The sequence below is a fragment of the Hesperophylax consimilis genome, chromosome 13 (genome assembly GCF_061612785.1).
Source record: "Hesperophylax consimilis isolate HC1 chromosome 13, BYU_Hcon_1.0, whole genome shotgun sequence".
NCBI lineage: Eukaryota > Metazoa > Arthropoda > Insecta > Trichoptera > Limnephilidae > Hesperophylax > Hesperophylax consimilis.
Genome location: NC_142848.1, coordinates 15,161,072 through 15,181,600, shown reverse-complemented (window position 1 = coordinate 15,181,600; position 20,529 = coordinate 15,161,072). Strand labels below are relative to the sequence as shown.

General features: G+C 34.9%; 1 protein-coding gene across 2 annotated transcripts in view; it reads right to left on the bottom strand.

Moving 5' to 3' along the window:
* LOC149418491 (membralin) overlaps positions 1–20,529 on the bottom strand; it is a 399,198-nt gene that overhangs the window by 231,006 nt on the left and 147,663 nt on the right. For both annotated transcript variants that reach the window (XM_089638805.1, XM_089638806.1), the window contains exon 8: positions 6,982–7,065. In XM_089638805.1, the coding sequence (XP_089494931.1) occupies positions 6,982–7,065 (84 nt within the window). The remainder of the gene's footprint in view (positions 1–6,981; positions 7,066–20,529) is intronic.

Sequence of the window (20,529 nt, the reverse complement as noted above, 5' to 3'; positions counted from 1 at the left end):
TTACGGAATTTACACGTGATAGTGTTTCGCCCTTTATCTTATAATCGTAAAGTATAGTATTTAGAGAACGAGTGTAAGACATGGTGACACATCTTTATGAATTGAAATCTAATTTGTTTATCAAAGACCATTCAGATAATGCATCCAGATCAGCTTGATCAACTTGAACATTTTTTTGCTACTGTCAACAGCGTTCAATCCCCCATTAATGGAGTTACCGGCATTCACATCTAATAAAATATTTAAACTGTAGGTTTTAAAAAAAAATAGTAAAAAATGAGTTCAATCAAATATAAATACGTAAAAAAACGTGACATTACTGTAAAAAATAAAAACTCACAATAAACAATAATCCCATTCTCAAGCCAATGCGAATTTTCGTTCAGAGTCGGCGCGACTGGCAGCTGTACCGGCTCTACCAGTTGCGCCTCGGAAAAAAGACGGAGCAACAGGCAACAGCAGGCAACAGGCAGCGGCTTCTTGGCACGCGGCCAAGCGGGTAATAATGTAAGGCGGATGGGACCCGCGACGGGGGAGGTGAAACGCCCGCTCCGCTCGCAACAGGCGACTTGTTGCCGATTCTTCACTTGTTGCTCGTGTGCCGCTCAACAATTGTATTAATTTAAGAGAGTTTAGTGAAAAAAAACCCGTTTTTTTTATGTAAACTGACGGCTACAAAAAATTCGATGTCGATGTTACTTGTCATTTGAATAAAATTATTATTAATTATGAACTGAAACTTTTGAGCGATTTATTTACAAAAAAATGTATAATTTACCTTCGTTTGTTGTTCTCTACCTAAGCAGGCATGAGTAATGTTAACTGTGCAGGCATGAGTAAGCAGGCATGAGTAATGTTAATTATAAAGATATATTTGTTTTACTAACGATCCAACTATCGAAAATAAGGTTTCCGACTAATTAACTAACTAACCATCCCGCCATTTCCCGCAGGGGTAGGCAGAGAAGACGGACCGCCAAACAACTCGGTCTTGACACACACTTGCCTCATTCACATTCATAAATCGTGTCATACATACCCATCTGAATCTTGACATGTCTTCCTGGGCGTCCCCGACTTCTGCTACCATTCGCATTTACGTCATATTTTCTCCACTGTTTAGGTTTCTGATGTTTAATAAATTATACGTTATATCCTACCCCCGATTGTTGCATATTATTATTATGTTACTATCTATCATTTATGTTTTTTTTTTTTATGCGCAACCTCACAAGAGCGCTCCTGTATGTACAGTGAAAAGGCAGAGAGGCTATGTCGCCACCCGGTTCGGCAGCGTTTTAAGGCGGGTTAAGGTAAGGGCTATACAGCAGCGCATCGACAATGTTCACGGAATTAGGACTAAATGGATTTGCCAGACTGATGAGACACCGGGCCACTGGAGCCAGGATGCAGCTAATGTACTCTGTATAGTTGTACTCTGTTGTTAATTTATTCTTCTTCATATATTTTTGCATTGTTCACATTTCTATTGTACAAAAAATATGTATATCTATATGGGACGTGTGAGATTGCACTAACCTCCCCATATCCTGGAATAAACATTATTATTATTATTATTATGGGAAGGTATTTATTAATGCAGAACTTAAAGAGGCCCGAATTATGTGACGAGGAAAAACAGATGCCGGTAACTCGTTCCATACTAGCCGACTTACACAAAAACGAATCGAATAAGTGGCAGGTTCTCATGAAGCCAACATCACCTGTGAACGGGTGTTCCCCTCGTGTACGTCGAGTTTCACGTGCACCGGTGTACCGGGCATCAATGCTGCTAGCTCCTTAGAGCAGGATCCATTAAAATACCTGTAGAAAAAACTCAGCAGGCCCACATTGCGTCTGTGCATTAGAGATGGCCATCGGACGGATCGCCTATAATATAATTGTTGCATATAATATGCATCTTATGCGGATACTTGACTGGTTCATGAAACCATTTAATATATATATAGGTATATATATTTTAAATACGTGTAACTGTTTAGTTTCCTAAAATTCAAAAAAAATAAACATATAAGAATTCAGCCAGCGTATGTTCGTGCTTGCAAAACTTAAAATTTAGTAGACCGATATCGCTGAAAGTATCAAAGATTGTTCTTATCAGTAGTGTTTAGAACGAACAACTTAATGAACATATAATGTTGCTTTGAATCCTTTCCAGTTACTTGCCTTCCAATTTATACTCATGTGTTCAATTTAGTTGTAGGTATACATTTATTATATTGTTATTATTGCTATTGTGTAGTGCCTTTAATTATTGCTGCTGTGTTGAAATTTTACAATACATTATGTTTTGAATTTTAGCTGGTTATTAGTATATCAGTTAACTTTAATTTTTTGAAATTTAGCTGGTTATTAGTATATCAGTTAACTTTAAATTCTTATTTATTTGTGTTCTTACATCTTCTATTATTTTTTATTTGTTATTTACAATATTGTATTTTTTGTAAATCTGTCAGGCCACGGGTACAGAACCCTTAGTTTTTTTTAATTATATTTATTATTATTATAATTTAAGTGAAAATCTGTTATTGGATTTTATCTTTATTATTTAGTTTATTCTTATATATGTAAATAATCAGTTGATTTTTCCAAATAAATAAAATAAAATTAAAAACACTTATGAACATGATAATTGTTGTAATATTGTGGTTTTTTTTTAGTTAAGAAAAAAAAAGTTCTAAATTTTGTTTTTGTGTGAATTCTGGAGCCAGTGGCATCAGAAATTGAGTTAGGTTAGATTGAATAAGTTAGGTTGGATTCCTCAAAAAAAAAAACATGGCCTGAAAATTACTGATCAATCAGGAATGACTAACGTCACCGTCAGAATGCGGTATTATCTGAAGGGGTAGTGCAAATCATAATATTCTAAAATCATTATAAAATTAATTAATATTATAAAACCCAAAAGCCATAATGAAAATAATTCTGAAAGAACTAGTGCTGACGAAATCTTTAACAATCTCAACATCATGTCAATTAAACAACTTTATTCTAAAAAACTACGCTCTTTTATTCATGAATATAAAACACAATAAATATCTAATACTAGATCTCGGGGTCAAAACATATTAAACAAGCAACTACAACATACAACAAATATTTGGGCAAAAAAACTTACTCTACTTTGGTACTAAACTCTATAACAAAATTCCACTCTCATTCAAAATTCACGACAATATTATGACATTCAAATCTTAAATAAAAAAAAACTGAATACAAAACATAGGGAGAACCGAAATATAAAATATAGGACTAAATACAGACTGAAACCAAAACCACTCAACTCTTCTAAAAAACACCGTGTAATTAATATATTTATAATTATTTCAGTAAAAACAGATTCCCGGATATCCCAGTGAGAATTTAGTCTACATTTGATACAAAAAAATAAGATAATAAAACATCTATTATTTTTAATGTAATGTTCCTATTCTGTAGAAGCTGGCGCTTGTGTCTAGTATTAAGATTATATTGGTCAAACCCATGGAAAGGGCAATTTTTCGAATCATTTTTTTAATTACCTGTCTTAGTATGGAACCAACAAGAAACGAAATTTTCGAGGCTACTCACAGTAAAACCCTAATAATAATATTTGAAGTAAATAAATACAGTTGTAAATCAAATGTACGAATGTCTGTTGTGTTCAATCAGTGTGATGATTTTTTACATAATAGAATCTAATAAAATGTGATGTTCAATTATTGTATTAAAATCGTACAACATTTAAATGTAATTGTTTACAAGCAAAATTATTACAGGTACTGACCAAAATAAAAATGTCTAGTTGCCCCTAATAAGAATTTTATTGTTTTCAAACACAACACAATATTACTAAGAAAAGCAATATAGTGGAATTGATATTTGGATGAATCCACAGAGATTCAATAAATCTTCGTAATATATAAAAAAAATCACCCTGCGTATGGTTGTGCTCGCAAAACTTGAAAAGATGTCTACCGATATCGCTGAAAATTTCAAAGTTCGTTGTTATTAGTGCCAGGAGTGTTTAGAGAGTTGTTTTAATGGTAGAAGAAGTCGGGTACGACCAAAGATATTAGAAGAACGAGATGTGCTATGCGCAGTTCGTACTGAGTGGAATTGTTTTGCCGAGTGTCGCCGGTTTTGTTCACTAATACTACTGCACACCTTCGCTTGCGCTAAGGTATCCGCACTAATACATAGAACAGATTTCTGTGCGTACACGTCCCGATACCGTTCAAAGTACCCTAATTAGGTAGTACTCCGGCTACGGTCCGGCGGCCAACATAGCATATCTCGTTCTTCTAATATCTTTGGGTACGACCAAAGATGTGCTATGCGCAGTTCGTACTGAGTGGAATTGTTTTGCCGAGTGTCGCCGGTTTTGTTCACCAATACTACTGCACACCTTCGCTTGCGCTAAGGTATCCGCACTAATACATAGAACAGATTTCTGTGCGTACACGTCCCGATACCGTTCAAAGTACCCTAATTAGGTAGTACTCCGGCTACGGTCCGGCGGCCAACATAGCATATCTCGTTCTTCTAATATCTTTGGGTGCGACCGAGGAATTTAGCGTAATATCTCTGCACCGGAATCTGCAGACGGAGTAGAATTAAAGTCGATGTTATGTAGTTATTTAACAGTGAAAACTGTGTCTCCCTTACTGTCACAGTGAGAAATATGATTTAAACGGTATTAAAAGGAGAAAACACTACACTTTATATACAAATCTAGAAATTTACTGCAGAACCAAGGTTTCCAACCGCAATTTGAGAAAAAATGATGAAATTTTGGGAATTTGGGAAACGACAAAAAAAATTAGGTGACAATAATTTTTATAATTCATTTGTACAATAAAATGTGTATTTTTTTGCATTCGGAAATTTTAGTCTAGTGAAATTTTTTTTTAATATTTAGAAAATTATATGTATATTTTTGACAATAAAATATATAGGCTTATTTCATCACCTTTCAAAAACATTTTTAGTTTTCCGATAGGTAAATAAATATACCATGTATTTGGATTTTATTGCAAAGCGAAAATACACTCGCATTCCCGACCTTCTGATAGCGTCTTTAAGAAATATAACGGTCAATATACAAGACGCCTGAGGGATTAAGAATGTTTTCATTTCTACATTATTAAGTAAAAAAATGCAAAAAAATTCCTCTGCAAAACCATTTGAGGACTTTTTTCAATATAAAATATGTCAAACGTTGAAGTGTTTTCGCTTCATTTCTTAATTGATGGTATATTAAAAATTTAAAAAGAAACGAGCCACGATCGATAGCCAAATACATAACACTCATAGCATACGCATTCGTAAACAAAAATGTTTGAAATTGTGATTTTTTAAATATCACACTCGTCCGATGGACATTTATATCCAAAAATCCGTATGGAACCTTTGCCAATTTCCGAATTCGTATCCGTACGCGTCGGGTACGCCGAGCAGAAAATGTCGCAACACTTGACAAGGTCATTTTTACCGTAACAGTATAATAAACATTATTAGAGAGCGTCAGATTCGTTGAAACGTTGAATGATTGTTGCAACGTTAAGAGGTGTGATTATTTTGGAAACTACTAGAAAACATAAAATATTTATTTTTTTAATATAGAATGCGCCTTTCTCCAAATATGGTGCAATATCCAGGCCTGCAGGGCTGCTAACAACTCTAGCCTAATCATCCTAGGCCAAAATTATGGTGTGAATACTGGATAAGAATCCCATAAATCTGGACCCAGTGGGACTATGGCATCCTTAATTAGGGTATGCTGTGAGGCTAAAGGGAGTGGATAGGGGAAGCAGATGGGTAAAATTTAGATCGGGAATTACGTAGATATTCAGATAATGTGGCTGTTGCCAATTCAAGCAACGTTTTGATTATATATGGTGATATTGCACAATATTGCATGTGGGCGATACTTAGAGTATCGATCTATCTACCAATCTGACATTAGGTAGAATAAACTGTGATAGTTTTGAAACATGGCAGATATGATCCTTTTGGCCATCTAAAAGAGGGCTTAGAGAAAAAGACAGAAAAAAAAAATTGAAAATGGGATCCCTTTGGAAATTTTCTGTAAATTATCGATGCTTGAAATGGCTTTAGCCGTGTTTGATGACTAATCTGAATAGGCAGGTTCTTCTTTACCTTCATCTCCCCACCTTCTTTCCCTTCCCACTACCTTAAGCTTCACAACATACCCTAATGCACACGGGACTCTTGTGCAGTATTCACATAAAAAAAATATGTATTAAAAAAAATTTAAATGTGATTTAGTACAATATTTACAAACAGCTCACTTAATCCCACTTTGAATGATGGGATGACTAGGGTAAACCGAGGAACATAATATTATAAAAAAATAATAAAAATCAAATATTTTCAGATTGATGGTTATTTCAATGTTATGGTTATTTTATCATTATTTTTTACATTAACCCCACACTGGAGGCCTGGAGGAAAATAATTTCTCTCAGGGCCTACATCATATTTTCGGATGCTGTGTGGGGGGTCGTTTTTAAGGAAAGGAAGGAGAAGAAGTTCTGGAAAGGAAAAAGGTATGAGGGGTGTGTAGGAATCTAGGCATCGGTATGTTCAGGAGTGGCAGACGTATGAATATATCCCTCCCGCTGCCTCGCAAGGCGTATGGGTCGAAAGACCAGTTGGAGAGGTCAAATGGCCTCTCCCGATCTGGCATGCCACGCAACTGGTGGGCAGGCAAATCCCGCACACCTTACCCGATGAACCCTGGCACCCTTGCTAAATCACCAAACGTAGCAAACCATTTGGGCTGAGATGTTGGTTATCCAATAAATGGTTCCCGGGGAGGCGGTACCCAAACCCGCCCCCCAAATTGACGGTTATGTTTCTTATAACTGCGTTAGATCTTCTCTTGATGTTATTGTGATTTGGCTGTGAGCTACATAGCAAATTTGCGACAAACTATACCAAAATAAAGTCACTCACCGACTAGGGCCAGGATCACGGTCAGCAGAGGCGCGGCTGGGAACGTCACTGTCACGTTGAATTCTAGCATCTGCAGTAGGTCCACTGAAAAAAAACAAAACACAAATTAACATCAAAGTAAAAAAGGTAGCATGTAAAAATAGAGGTACCTACATTTGTTATTGAGTTATGAATGTCTGGAAGTTATACAATTGTATTCTTTAGTTATAATGCCCTTGAATGAATTACCAACACGAGAAAAAATATGTGGCAACCCTGGAAGCTTGTACAAAGCTCAAGTATGTCCGACAATTGAATTTGGGAGCCATCTTTGTGCTACAACCCCAGAAAAAACCTACTTGATTCTGTACAGAGGTGGTCGGTCTAGTTGGCGTTCCGTTATTACGATGGCCATCTCTAACGCACAAACGCAATGTAAGCATACTGAGTCTGTTCAAAGGGTATTTTTTATAGTACAAGGTTTTCCAATAATAGGTGTTATTTTGAATAGCCCGCTATTTTGGTAGATGTTACTTTTGAAGCTGTCATTTTTTGAGATTTGACAAGTAGAAACTACACCACTAATAAAAATGGAACGATACACGCTTCAACAGCGCATTGAAATTATTAAAATTCACTTGAGTGAATCAAATGCAAATCATCTTGAGTGATGAGGCCCATTTCCACCTCGGTGGCTTCGTCAACAAGCAAAATTGTCGCATCTGGGGCTCGGAAAACCCAAGAGTTATTGTTGTAAAGCCTCTCTATCCTCAACGTGTGACTGTTTGGTGCGGTTTATGGTCCGGCGGAGTCATTGGACCTTACTTTTTCGAAAATGAGGCTGGAGCAAAAGTTACGATGAATAGATCGCTATCGAGAGATGATTAATGATTTTTTATGGCTGGAATTGGATGGTATTGATCTGGACAACGTTTACTTTCAACAAGACGGCGCTACGTGCCACACAATCAACGAAACCATTGATCTTTTACGATTGAATATCATAAAAGATATAAATAAATATAGAATGCTCTATACGCAAAACTCGACGGACACTAGCGGAACACCCGTTTACAGTTGATGTTAGCAGCATGAGAACTTTTCAGGTCTGGCACTCCGACAGCGCGATCTCAGAACTTACGAACTGCGCTTTATTTTCGAACCATTGCATTACCCAATTCTGGAAATGATTACTTTCCCTCTTACTCATAAACGTGTTTTAAATTTTACACAACTGATCAACAACGGCCTTCGTGGTCGAGGGGCAAGGCTCTCGACTAGCAATCCGAAGGTCGCAGGTTCAAACGCCGGCGCACGTTAGTAAATTTTATTTGATGAATTTGTGTCATTTCACAATTTACAAATTTTATATATCATACGTGCAGTTATGATATATACCTACTCTTAATATCGTCCTGGTGTAAGACAACCATTCAGAATTGAAACGTTACTTCAATTGGCTTTCCGTGTTTGGTGACCAGATCTGAAAAGCCAGGTACCCCCCCACCTTCTTCTTTCCCATCTCCTTCCCCTCCTATTACCTTCAGCCTAGCAACACACCCCAAAGTATGGATGCTGTAGTCTCACTGGCCCCAGACGGTTGGGAGCAGTTGGAACTCTTGTACTATTTCACATTAATTAAGCCTGCGACGTCACAATACATCAAATGACTAGCACGACAATAAACGGAATTGCCATTCAAATTATGTATTACACTGAATTTTGTCTCGTGAAGTTACGGGTATTCACATAGAAACAATTTACATTACATTAATGGTTGTTTATTAGCTGTGTAAAATTTAAAACAAGTTTATTAGTAAGGCCTTTAAAATTTATCAACTAGCGAAATTGATAAAATAACAAATTCACCAGTAACAACTTGGTCGGTAAGTGCAATATGATCCTCGACAGGGCGAAAGGGTTAATTGTTTGCATTACAGACTGCTTACTCACTTAGGGAATCTCTTCGCAGATATAACTAATGACTTTGTGTGATCTTTCATTTCCAAGCTTTGTAGTTTTCCGGCAGCACGCGATTCGGTCGTTTATCATGTTCATGCAACTCATCTTTATAATATGCTGAATATGTCACCACGTTCATCATTAGGATAATTAATATGACTTAACTTTATCAAGAGAAAATGATATTTGATTTTACTAAGTACGAATGCAATATTTCATTCTCTGCCACAGGATGGAAAGTTTATTTATTTATTTATTTATTAACGCCCTTTTTCGGGACTTTTACATTATAATATTAAGAAATATACATTATTTATTGTAAATAACTGAATTGTTTCGTTAACAACATTTTATATTAGTTTGAAGATAAATTGAAGATGTCCACTGACTTGGTATAATTGTTTCCCTCCATTATTATTCTGGGCAAAGAGGAATACATATGGTAGTTAGTCCCAGAATTTCTGCACTGAAATAAATCCTGATTTCTAGTATTACGTTGTGGAATCCGAAAGCTTATCAATTCTTGCAATACCCGATTATCAACTAAATCATTTAGAATTTTATATAGAAATACCAAGTTAGTGAAAATTCTTCTGTCTGACAATTTGAGCATATTCATATAATTTAACAGAGTGTTGTAGTTCAACATAATTGCTGGAATACCAATTTTAAAATTTATAAAACATAAGAATTTGTTTTGTATTCTTTCAACAACTTGTACATGTATAGTATAATGTGGGTTCCAATGAGACAGAATACGCCAATCCAAGAATACCATCATCACTGCCATTGCTTCCTGAATAGAGTCCCCCCTGATGACCCGACAGAAGATGGATGACGGTAAAATATCCTCCATAAATGACTGTTATTATTTTTCACTTCTTTCCTATTTTTATTTTACGAATTATTATTTTGTTTTATTTTTAATTATTATATTTTTTATGTGAATTGGGGTACGTCGGTGGAGGCTTGAGGTAGACGGGGAAGATGTAGGTGGGAAAGTACCTAGCTATTCAAATCTCATCATCAAACACGGCTAAAACCATTTCAAGCGCCGTTTCAATTCTGAATGGTGGTATTTAAACGAGGACGATACTGGGAGCATCTTCCACTCTGGAACGTGCCGCAAATACACTATATATTAGTTTAAACGAATTGGGTGGATTACGTAAAAGACTTATTTCAACACTATTCCTAAATGGAAGTTATATTTTTGTAAACCAGTCAAATCGCTGTATTTTATATTTTTTGTTCTTGTTATTTTTAATTTTGTTTCTTGCATATATTATTTTTAATGTAATTTTATTTTTATTATTTCTTTCTTATGTTTCAAAACTGTCATTAAAATTGTACCACCTACATGTAAAAGCCCCCTGGGCGTTAACCCCTTCAGAAATCATTTAAAAATTAAAAATGGAAAAAAACACCTTTTTATCAATGAATTCAAAATATATATCCTCATATAAAAGCCATTTCGGGCCCAAAATGGGACTGAATATTGATGTTGTGGTGCATAGTGTGAAAAAATAATAAATTTTTTCTTTAGTATGAATTCCGAATTCTGGCACATAATAGCCGCCCGAGTATACTCGGGAGTGGTTTTTAAGAGGTTAAATAAATAAATAAAATTAAAATAAACGAATAAATTGTGAATTAACACAAATTAATCAAAAAAGTTACTTACGCACGCCGGGATTTGAACCCGCGACCTCCGGATAGTTGGTCGAGAGATAATATATATATATAACTAAGATATGACAAAAAATTTTAAAACACATTTTTTTAGAAAAAAACACCGAAAAAATATACAACGCCCTACGTAAACCTTGAGGTGCAAACAAATGAGCGAAATATAAAATTTGTGTTTCAGGTAGATAACCTTTCTACTAACGTAATGTAGTATTTGAATTCTGTCAAACCAAAATAATATTACAAAATAATATTCTACAATAATAACATCTTTCTTTTCTTTTAAGCAAAGCAAGGGTTGAAATATATTTTAAAGAATATATTAATAAATGAAAACGATATGTATAACAACCATAGAGCTACACAATCAGAGGCGCGATTGCGTACTAACATTTTGCCGAAACATGTTCCACTATTAGAATGCGATAAGCGGTGCGCGTAGACAGGATTCAATAGATTTAGTTGGAGCGTTTTTGGAGGTCAATCGGAGGTAAAAAAACATGGAACCTATTTTTTTGCTGCATGTCTCATCTAAATATTATAATACATCATTGATAAAAACATTTTTTCAGAATCAATCAAAAACAGGAATATACATTTTTTTGTTTGTTTACTTTGGTAAAGCTTCCACTTCTCCGATCCTCACAAATAATATTGATACTAATGATTCTACCAATAAAAGCCTCTTAAATTTCCTAAATTTAGTACTTATGAAAACGGTAGATGTACATATGGTAGATGGGGTGAGAATAACAATTTATCAAATTTAGATTTGTGGTTATAATTTATTCCGAATATGTTTTGTTTAGCGTTCGTTTATTAAATTCGTATATAAAAATAAACACAGTTTAATTAGTTAAAATTGCTGACATTTCCTTTAAAAACCATTATAACTTGGGTATAAACTAGTTTAATTAGAATCAATTTTGGTAATATGCATATTTTGATAGTAAATACTAGAATATGTTTATCTATATCTCGCGAACATCATGAAATTTGTACAGCTTGTTCAGAACATAATTTATTGGTCAATGCAAGCACTTTCCATCATTAGCTCCAGGGCTTTAAAATATGACTTCAACTGATAAAAAAGGTTTTTTTACTATAATACATCTATTTTGAAATGTCTTTCAAAAACATAAAAAACGAATTTATAAAATTGGTTTGACTGAGGATTGAACCTTCCTACCCAAGAACAGGAGTCGACAACTCCATCAGATGCCAATCGAAAAGGACCGATATTTATTTCGCATATTAACTGGTGTAATGTCATCTGATTTCAGAGAAATGCGTATATGTCCGTCTGTGTGTACGTGTTTGCCATCAAAAGTCAATTTAATGTCAGGAGGTCTGTTAATTTCCGCTTCCAAGATTTGCTTTCAGTCACTAACGAAAACAAAGGTGAAATTCAAATATATGTTTTTACAAAATACGACAGGACGCCATACCATTTATTTGAAACATATTAGTCAATTTTTACAAACGATAAGAAATAAAAATCAAGTAAAACAGTTAAAGCTGGGTCCAGACATGTTCTTTTGTCCGTACCGTACCTCCGTTTCGTACCAGCGTCGCGATCCAAAAACTCTGGACGCATCATCTTTTGTCCGTACCGTACCTCCGTTTCGTATCCGCGTCGCGATCAAGAGCCCGTATCTCCGTAACGTCGCTCCGATCATCGCGTGTTCATTTCCTCCCACCATGTCGTCGACTGTGGAAGTGTTTGAGAATTTTACGATTGCTTGCGCGTCCTTCATTGTTATTCACAATAATATAACGAAAAAAAAACAAAAAAGGCGACGTTGGTGGGAGTTAGAATTGTTCAAAAACAGAGAAAGATGTAAGACGCCGCGAACACGTCCAGACTGGCGCAGACCCGTACCGTATCGCCTTTGAACGGGTCGAAAAACCGACTCGCGATGGATCGGAGCGTACCTCTATCCGTATCGAGACGCCGTACCACCGTACCGTACCGAACGGGCGTCCAAACTAGCGTTCTTGATCGCGACGCTGATACGAAACGGAGGTACGGTACGGACAAAAGAACATGTCTGGACCCAGCTTAAAACGTCGCTGTTAATTGTTAAAAATATTATTTATATCCAATTTCAGAGAGAGTTTTTCAATTATTGCATTAGTTCTAAAAAGTATTTAATAATAAAAAAATTAAAAACAGTAATAGAAGTAAGTGCCCAATTTAAAAGTATTATATCAGGAATAATTGCAACTTCTACTACAGAAAAAAAACACATTGAATTTAACTGTACTTTGCTTTTTTCAATCCATAACAAAACGTGTTTATTAATGTGGTGCTTCTTTTGAAAGTCCTGCCCCAGAATAATAAATGTCGATAGTGATATGGCAAAGGGTTGTATCTGCTGCTGACAATTTTTTTTTAAGGAGGGAAAAAAAATGTTTAATTCGGTTGGACACTTGGACATGGTCTTATTAGAGATAATTTCAAGCGTAATATATGAAAAGAGCGTAATTAGCCACCCCAACACAACCTCGTCATTATTTTTCTTTTTTTTTAATATGGTAAAGGGCCCGTTCCCACTTCCGTTTTCAAATCGGAGGCGGGTCCCGTTTTAAAAACGGATGGCAAATGGCCCTGTTCACACTACCGTTTTAAAAACGGATCCGTTTTAAAAACGGACCATACTCTACGAAAAAAAATAATTGTCGATTCAACAAAAATATGTTATTTGCTCATTCTTCAGTAATGGTGCGCAATGGACGACGATGAAGCTCTTGTTGTCATGTTGTACTTATTAAAAAGAAGGAAAAAAGTGAAAAGAAAATTTTGGGTACACCCAATCATAGCCAAATGATTTTCTGTAGGAATTTTCCAAGTGTTAATTGGTGAGTTGAGAAGTGATGAACTAAAGTTCTTTAATTATTTTAGAATAATAATGGTTGGATTATTTATATAGCGCCGTTTTCACCATGAAAAATCACCTCAAGGGCGCTTAATGGCTTAAGAGAATGTCTATCACTTCCTTTAACCATCTACTGGAATGAGTTTCAGAGAGCTTAACATATCAAAATACAAAATTGAGAAAGTGCATTTGTCCTGAAGAAAGGCTATCGATATTTTAAAGTAAGAAAACAATAACAACTCAAATATTTTTTATTATGTGTTTATTAAACTGATACGCTCTTCCGTGCATCTCATTAAAGCTTTAAAATTTAAAAAAAGTAAACTTAAAAAAATAAAAATAAAAATTTTGATGTACAAAACTTGTGTACACCAAGTGTTTTGTTTTTATTTAGTTAAAGATAAAATATTACCATACTCTTTCTTCGACCAGTGGTATTAAATTTTCGGGATTTATTTCCTTATCCATTATTGTAGTTTTGATTTATTTACTTAACAAAATAACCAAATACAAGCACCCAGCGTGCCTGCTTCCTTGCGACAGGGAGCGGACGGGGAGGGGTCGGGGTTTGGCGGGGACTCTGCCGGAACGACTGGACGACAAGTGTGAACAGCTCCATACAACACTATGAGCGAGCGTGTTCCGACACGATTTGAAAACGGACGCGCTGCGTAGGCGAGCCATCCGACAAAAAATGTCGGATCCGTTTTCAAATCGTGTCGGACAAGTGTGAACAGCTCCATACATCCACTACAGCCACTAGGGCATCCGTTTTTAAAACGGGACCCGCCTCCGATTTGAAAACGGAAGTGGGAACGGGCCCTAAGAGTTGGGTCAGTTATGTACATCTGTCAGAGCGATCATGAACATCTGTTATAGGAAAAGCTACATTTATAAGTTTGTTCTTTTGCCACAAAACGATCAATGCAATTTTTCAGATGGCGCTAACTGATATATTTTCAAAACTTTATAAATATTTAAATTCCAGCTATATGCTTTTACCACATCGAAGAATATTAAAAAATTAAAATTAAAAATGATCAAAACTGCGTCAATAACCCTTTGCATCACTACCGATATAACTACACACACTCACTCATACCACGAAACTTTATGGGGAGGTTATTCAAATAATCTAAGAAAAAACCATATAATTTTTTTTTTTTTAAATAAAGCAATTCTAATAACCAAAAAAAAATGTAATGGCAATTTAAATTGTCATGCGTATCCTTAGCTATATTTTTGTGATTAATGCACGTTTTCGAATAACAAAAAGGCAACCCTCACATTTCTTAATCTTAAACAGAACAGCTGACCAAGTGGAGAGAAATACTTATTATAAAGGCGTGTTTGTACGAAAGCTTTTTAAACCGCAAAATATGTATTTTTTAATTTATTTTATTTGGGAACTAATGAAAAAAACGTCTACATTTGTTAGTTTTCATGAAATTCCACTCCTCGTTTCTCTAAAGTTGCGCAATAAGAGAGTGAATAAAAACAATAAATTGGTAGTGTTAGGGCCCACAACCTGCGACTACATAATATCATGTCTAGAACCCACTACCCGTCTGAAGCAGTGCAAAGGCATTTCGATCGCATTGCAGTCAGATGTTGCATTCATCTTGATCGTGTTTCGAAACGACGACGGGATATCGTACAAATCGCATATGCTAAATAGAATTTCATATCCAAGCGAAATATTTCACGTTTTCCCGGAATGCGAGAACGACAAAACTGACGGAGACAGAGAAGAACTTTTCTGGGAAAACAACTTTAAATTAATAATTTTAAAATCATAATCATCGTATATATCCATATTTTTTCTACAAAATGCCATCTAAAAATCATTATGTATGACATATTAAAGTACATATTAATAAAATATTCAAGTGCGAAATAAATTTGGGAGGCGAGTTTGGGCCCGGGAATCATTTACTGGATAACCAACACCTCTGTCATAGGTCAACCCAAGTGGTTCGCTACGTTTGGTTATTTAGCAGGGGTGCCCTGGTTCATCGGGTGAGATGTGTTCAGGATACGCCTGCTCACCAGCTGCGAGGCGTGTCAGACAAGAGGGGGCAGGTTTAAGGAGGCCCTTTGACCAGTCCAACTGGTTTATCGACTCATCGCCTTGTCCCACAGTGGGAAGGATATATTCATTCGTCACACTGATCCCTAGATTCCTACCAACCTTCATACCTTTTTCCTTCCAAGATCTTTCTCTCCTTCTTTTCTTTAAAAAATAGCATCCCTAAAGATGACATAGACCATGAGGTTAATAATTTGCCTCGGGGCCTGTTGTGTGGAGTTAATGTAAAAATATATATATTTACATCTTCACCAATTTTCCTATTTTGTCATAAAAATAATAATAATTGGATAATTTTAATAGCGTAGTTTTTGCGAAAAATCGCCTCAAGGTACATAAATAGTACATAAATTCGACGGGATTTTACAAGATTTAAAAATGAAAATCCTTTCCGAAACGAAAAGAAAATCATCGTGCAAGTGATTAGGAAAATTGATAGAAATAAGTTTTTTTTTAAAACGGTTTAGCAGTACTACATTAGTCTAATACTAAACATACTCATTTAGGTTGTCTGTTCTGTGCGTTAGTTAGTCCTGCGGGAAATCTGGTTCAATGAACTCAAATCTGGTTCGCATTTAAGTGTAATTTTTAAAGATGGAACCGATTGTTTGAAGAATTCATACAAGCGATAAAGTACCTACCTACAATGCATAATATTTTTAACAGAAAAATATTTTAACTGTCATTTTCAAAATTGGAAGAGATTTGTCGAAAATTCAGACTAGGTATACCGTATTTTTTACGGGAGGGCAATAATCAGAAATAAGTACATTATTATGCGAAAATTTACGTTTAGCATTAATGTTTAAAAAAATGGATAAAAATATAAAATAAAAGCATTGGTCGGTCCACCCCTTCTACAGTACGCACGTTTCCGGGATGGTATCAATACAAGAGAAATTCACGCGATCTATGAATCGCAAAAATTTTATGTCGGAAGCGAATGCGAAACTGTTTGAACTCGCAGTAAAAAAAAACTATTATTGAAAATAAAAATGAAGTACTCGTATCATCCTCCCAATTCAACGGGAGGAAGAAGTACAGCGAGTAGTTTGCACAAATGCGGGCATACTGAATAGCTTCAAAGGAATATGAAGCGAAAACTTTGAAAAAGTTAAAACTAATTTTACGGTGGAACTGTTCTGAAACCAAAATATTGTCAAATCTCATTTCCCAAGGGATGTGAGGTCTTTCAAATTATTTTAACAAACGTTTGTGGGAAAACTTTACAGAGACCTTGATATAATAAAGGAATAAAATAAATACGCATAGAGAAGACAGCTTCAAAATCAAATTACATTATGACGGACATACGTAACCACTATAACATGTTTTGGCAAACGAGATCTATCTCGAATGGCCTTATTGCAAGAATATTGGTGACCTTACTACAAAATAAAAGTACATGGCAAACCTATAGATAACTTCTTATAATTAATCTGCATCATAGAAACGATAAAATAATAGTCATTTATTCCAGAAGGCATGCATATTAAAAGGGTGCATATTTCCAGGTAACCTTAGACTACCTGAGGGTACGACTATTCTCTGTGTCAATCTCAAAGCTCAATGGAGTCTAAAAATTATGCAACAAAAAGAAAAAATTACATTCTGGAGCTGCCTCAACCATGAATAGAAATATAGCCAACAAATTAAAATAAAATATCTATCAATAAAATATGATTAAGAGAATATTTTTCACACAATCTAATCAATTCTATTGACGTCAAAAAACAACCCTGTATTAGAATCTACAGATTTTTTAGCAAATGCCATGTTATTTACAATTAATCAATACACGTGTATGGAGTAGAAGCGTGGTCACTAGCAAAATAAGCAGAAAAATATTAGAAGCCTTTGAATACTGGATTGCCACGTGCGAGTTTTCTGGATACATCTGCAAATGTATTTTTCTATACACCGCTATTTATTTATACCATTGTTAATCTCTTAAATATAATTAAATTACGCCACAAAGTGAATTTGCAATTATTGAAGAAGTATGCCACTGACTTGTTTATGCGAGGCTGGCTTAGAACCTTCGGTACTAGAACCATTTAGCTCGCGGTCTATCTTTGCCTTGTCTGAAATTGTGTATCGCCATCCCATTTGAATTTCGTATCATGATGAAACACACTTTTGTATGAAAAAATAGGCTCAAATTGGGTTTATATTTGGATTACAAAACACACCCACAGGGCACTTTATGGTTTTAGGATTTTTTTTTGCCAATGAGGTGATATAATATGTGAGATGCTTTAAGAAGATGGCGCTATAAAAAATATTAATATTGAGAAACATTAGGAGATAGTGAAATTTTTCAAAAAATCAGAAAGGATAAATTAAAAATGACACATAATGTTAACAAACAAGTATTGCTAAAAAGTGAACCTCGTGGCGTAGAGGTTTAGCGTCAAACGTTCAGGTGTCAAAGAAGATTGTTCAGATTCCGATACGAACGAAAGAAAATTGAATATTTTAAGAAATACCATTTGTCATGTCATTCTATTGAACGGAAATGATTTCATCAGACAACTACGAAAATCAAAGAGCATTTTGTTATTAAGCTGGTTTTTATTGATAATGACACCAAAGATAATGAATTAATTGAAGGGAATTATTCCATAAAGTTTTCCAATCATCAAACTAAAATAAAAATCACAGGACAAATCCTGATTGAACCGCCGTCCGTTCGTCGCGCGTCGGCCCTTTTCCCATCGCGAATTAATTCGTCAGTTTGAAGGGTGGAATCTTCGAATGTTCGCTAATTAAAAATGTTCTCCAAATTGCCGAGATAAGAAGGTTCTTGTGGAATTCAAGGGTGACAACATAATCTTGGCGTATTAAAAAAATTGAATTCGAGAACTTGGGGATGAGATGGGGGTGGGGGAAGGAGGGCAACTTAATGAGAGGGCGCCGACAGTTAGGCTTTGTAATTAAGTTCCATTTCATGTTCCCGAAGACGAGGATTATGGCTATTTCTGGTTTGACAAATGTTTCCCTCCGAGTAATAAAGGCTCTCGTTTATTTCGCCCCACATTATGGAAATTTTAACTCTCTTCGCGCTCATTGTTAATTGTACAATTATATTTATACTGGTGGACCCCGCAATCCTTCGATAATGCTGTCTTTCTCGGGCGTCTCCAATATTATTCGACCATTCACTACTGCATATCACAATGATACTATTAAAAAACTACATTACATCGATTTTAAATCGCCTCAGTACCTCATTCCGGTGCGCAGATATTGCTTTAAGCATTCCTCGGGGGTCACCAAGGTGTCCTTATTCTATCATTCAGACCACTCTCTAAACTCTCCTGGCACTAATAAGAACAAACTTTGAAATTTCCAGCGTTATCGGTCGACTACTTTTCGAGTTTCGCGAGCACAAACATACGCAGGCTGATTCTTTTTTTTATTAACTTCCGATTTTATGTCCGGGTTAAATCTTCCCCATAGGAAAAACTAAACCCTTCCACACACTTTTCCACAAATGATCATCTAGTCAATCAACATTATGCAAGTGCATTATATAAGCAAAATAAATACAAAACAATACAAGAATAACACGTCAAATCACCAGAGATCAAATGGGAAAATAATTCACAGACTCCAGATATTTTCATATCAGAGGGTTCGGCTCGGTAGAACTCCTAACAGGGCCTATAAATCCTACTGATCCCTCAACATAAATATTTAAAAAATCTTTCGTTATCCTACATGTATTCAAAATGACCGACTTTTGCATCTTTATATATAATTTTTTTGATAGATAGTATAATGCCAGTAGCCGAAATAACGAATGGTAATATTTTTATAGTCTGAGAATGCCAAATTCTAATATCATATTATATAAATATTATCAATATTTATTAAACAGATTAACAACCAACAAGAACATCAAGACTGAAACAACGAAATAAGTAAACCCCACAACATTCATATATTTTCAATTCCATTTATTTAAAAAGAGCCGATGACATTTTATTTTATTTATTTTTTAACATTTAATAAATAAAATATAATCCAAATTAATTATAACCCTTACCAAACCAATAACAACCCAAGTAAAATTTTCTAACTGATTTGTAGTGACTTTTCTGTCTCCAACTTGTAATGTTTCCGTTTGTTAGCAACCATGGAATTTCGGTAGAAAAATTAACATTGTTGTTTGAAACAAAATAATTTATCTTAAGGCGATGCACTACGTCGTGTAATATTTTAAATTGAGCCGCAATCAATAACAACCCTTACGTAGATGGCGATAAGGTTTAAATTCCCGCTTAACACCATCCGCCTATTTTGATTTATACAAGAAAAAAACATGATCAAAAAGTGCCTTTTATTTTATTTTGTGGATGATCAGGCATAAATATTTAAATTTTTTTCGATCATTTTATATAAATAACTTAATTTGCCACATTATACAATAAAATCATAACCGAAAATGGGTTCATAAGTAGGAGATTTTGAACTTTAAAGCAGTTTTCATAGGCCTTATACATTATTTTTTCTGGGCTTATAAAAAGACTTATCTAAAAAATACTCGATTATTTCAGAGGCCAGGATGTATTCTACTCACAGTATTTAATTAAAGCATCTGAAACATTTCTATTTCAAATTTTCAAACCAAAAACACATGATTGTACATTACTGCGTATGGCATCGCCTTAACTTCTTGGGCTAATTTGTTCGGTTTTGGGAACAACAGCCAATACCCGTAGAGTGAATTAGTTCGCTTTTCGAATCACTTCATATGGTCTCATACTTATTGTCATGGTTAGAACATGAACTAAACGGTGTTAGAAAGTGAAAACACCAAGCTTTATATTTAAATATAGAAGTTAACCACCGAATAATCAAAATGTACACTCTATCAAACCGAAAATTTAATGAATCTTTTATTTTTTTATAAATTATTTTTACATGAAACGAAAAAAAAGTGAG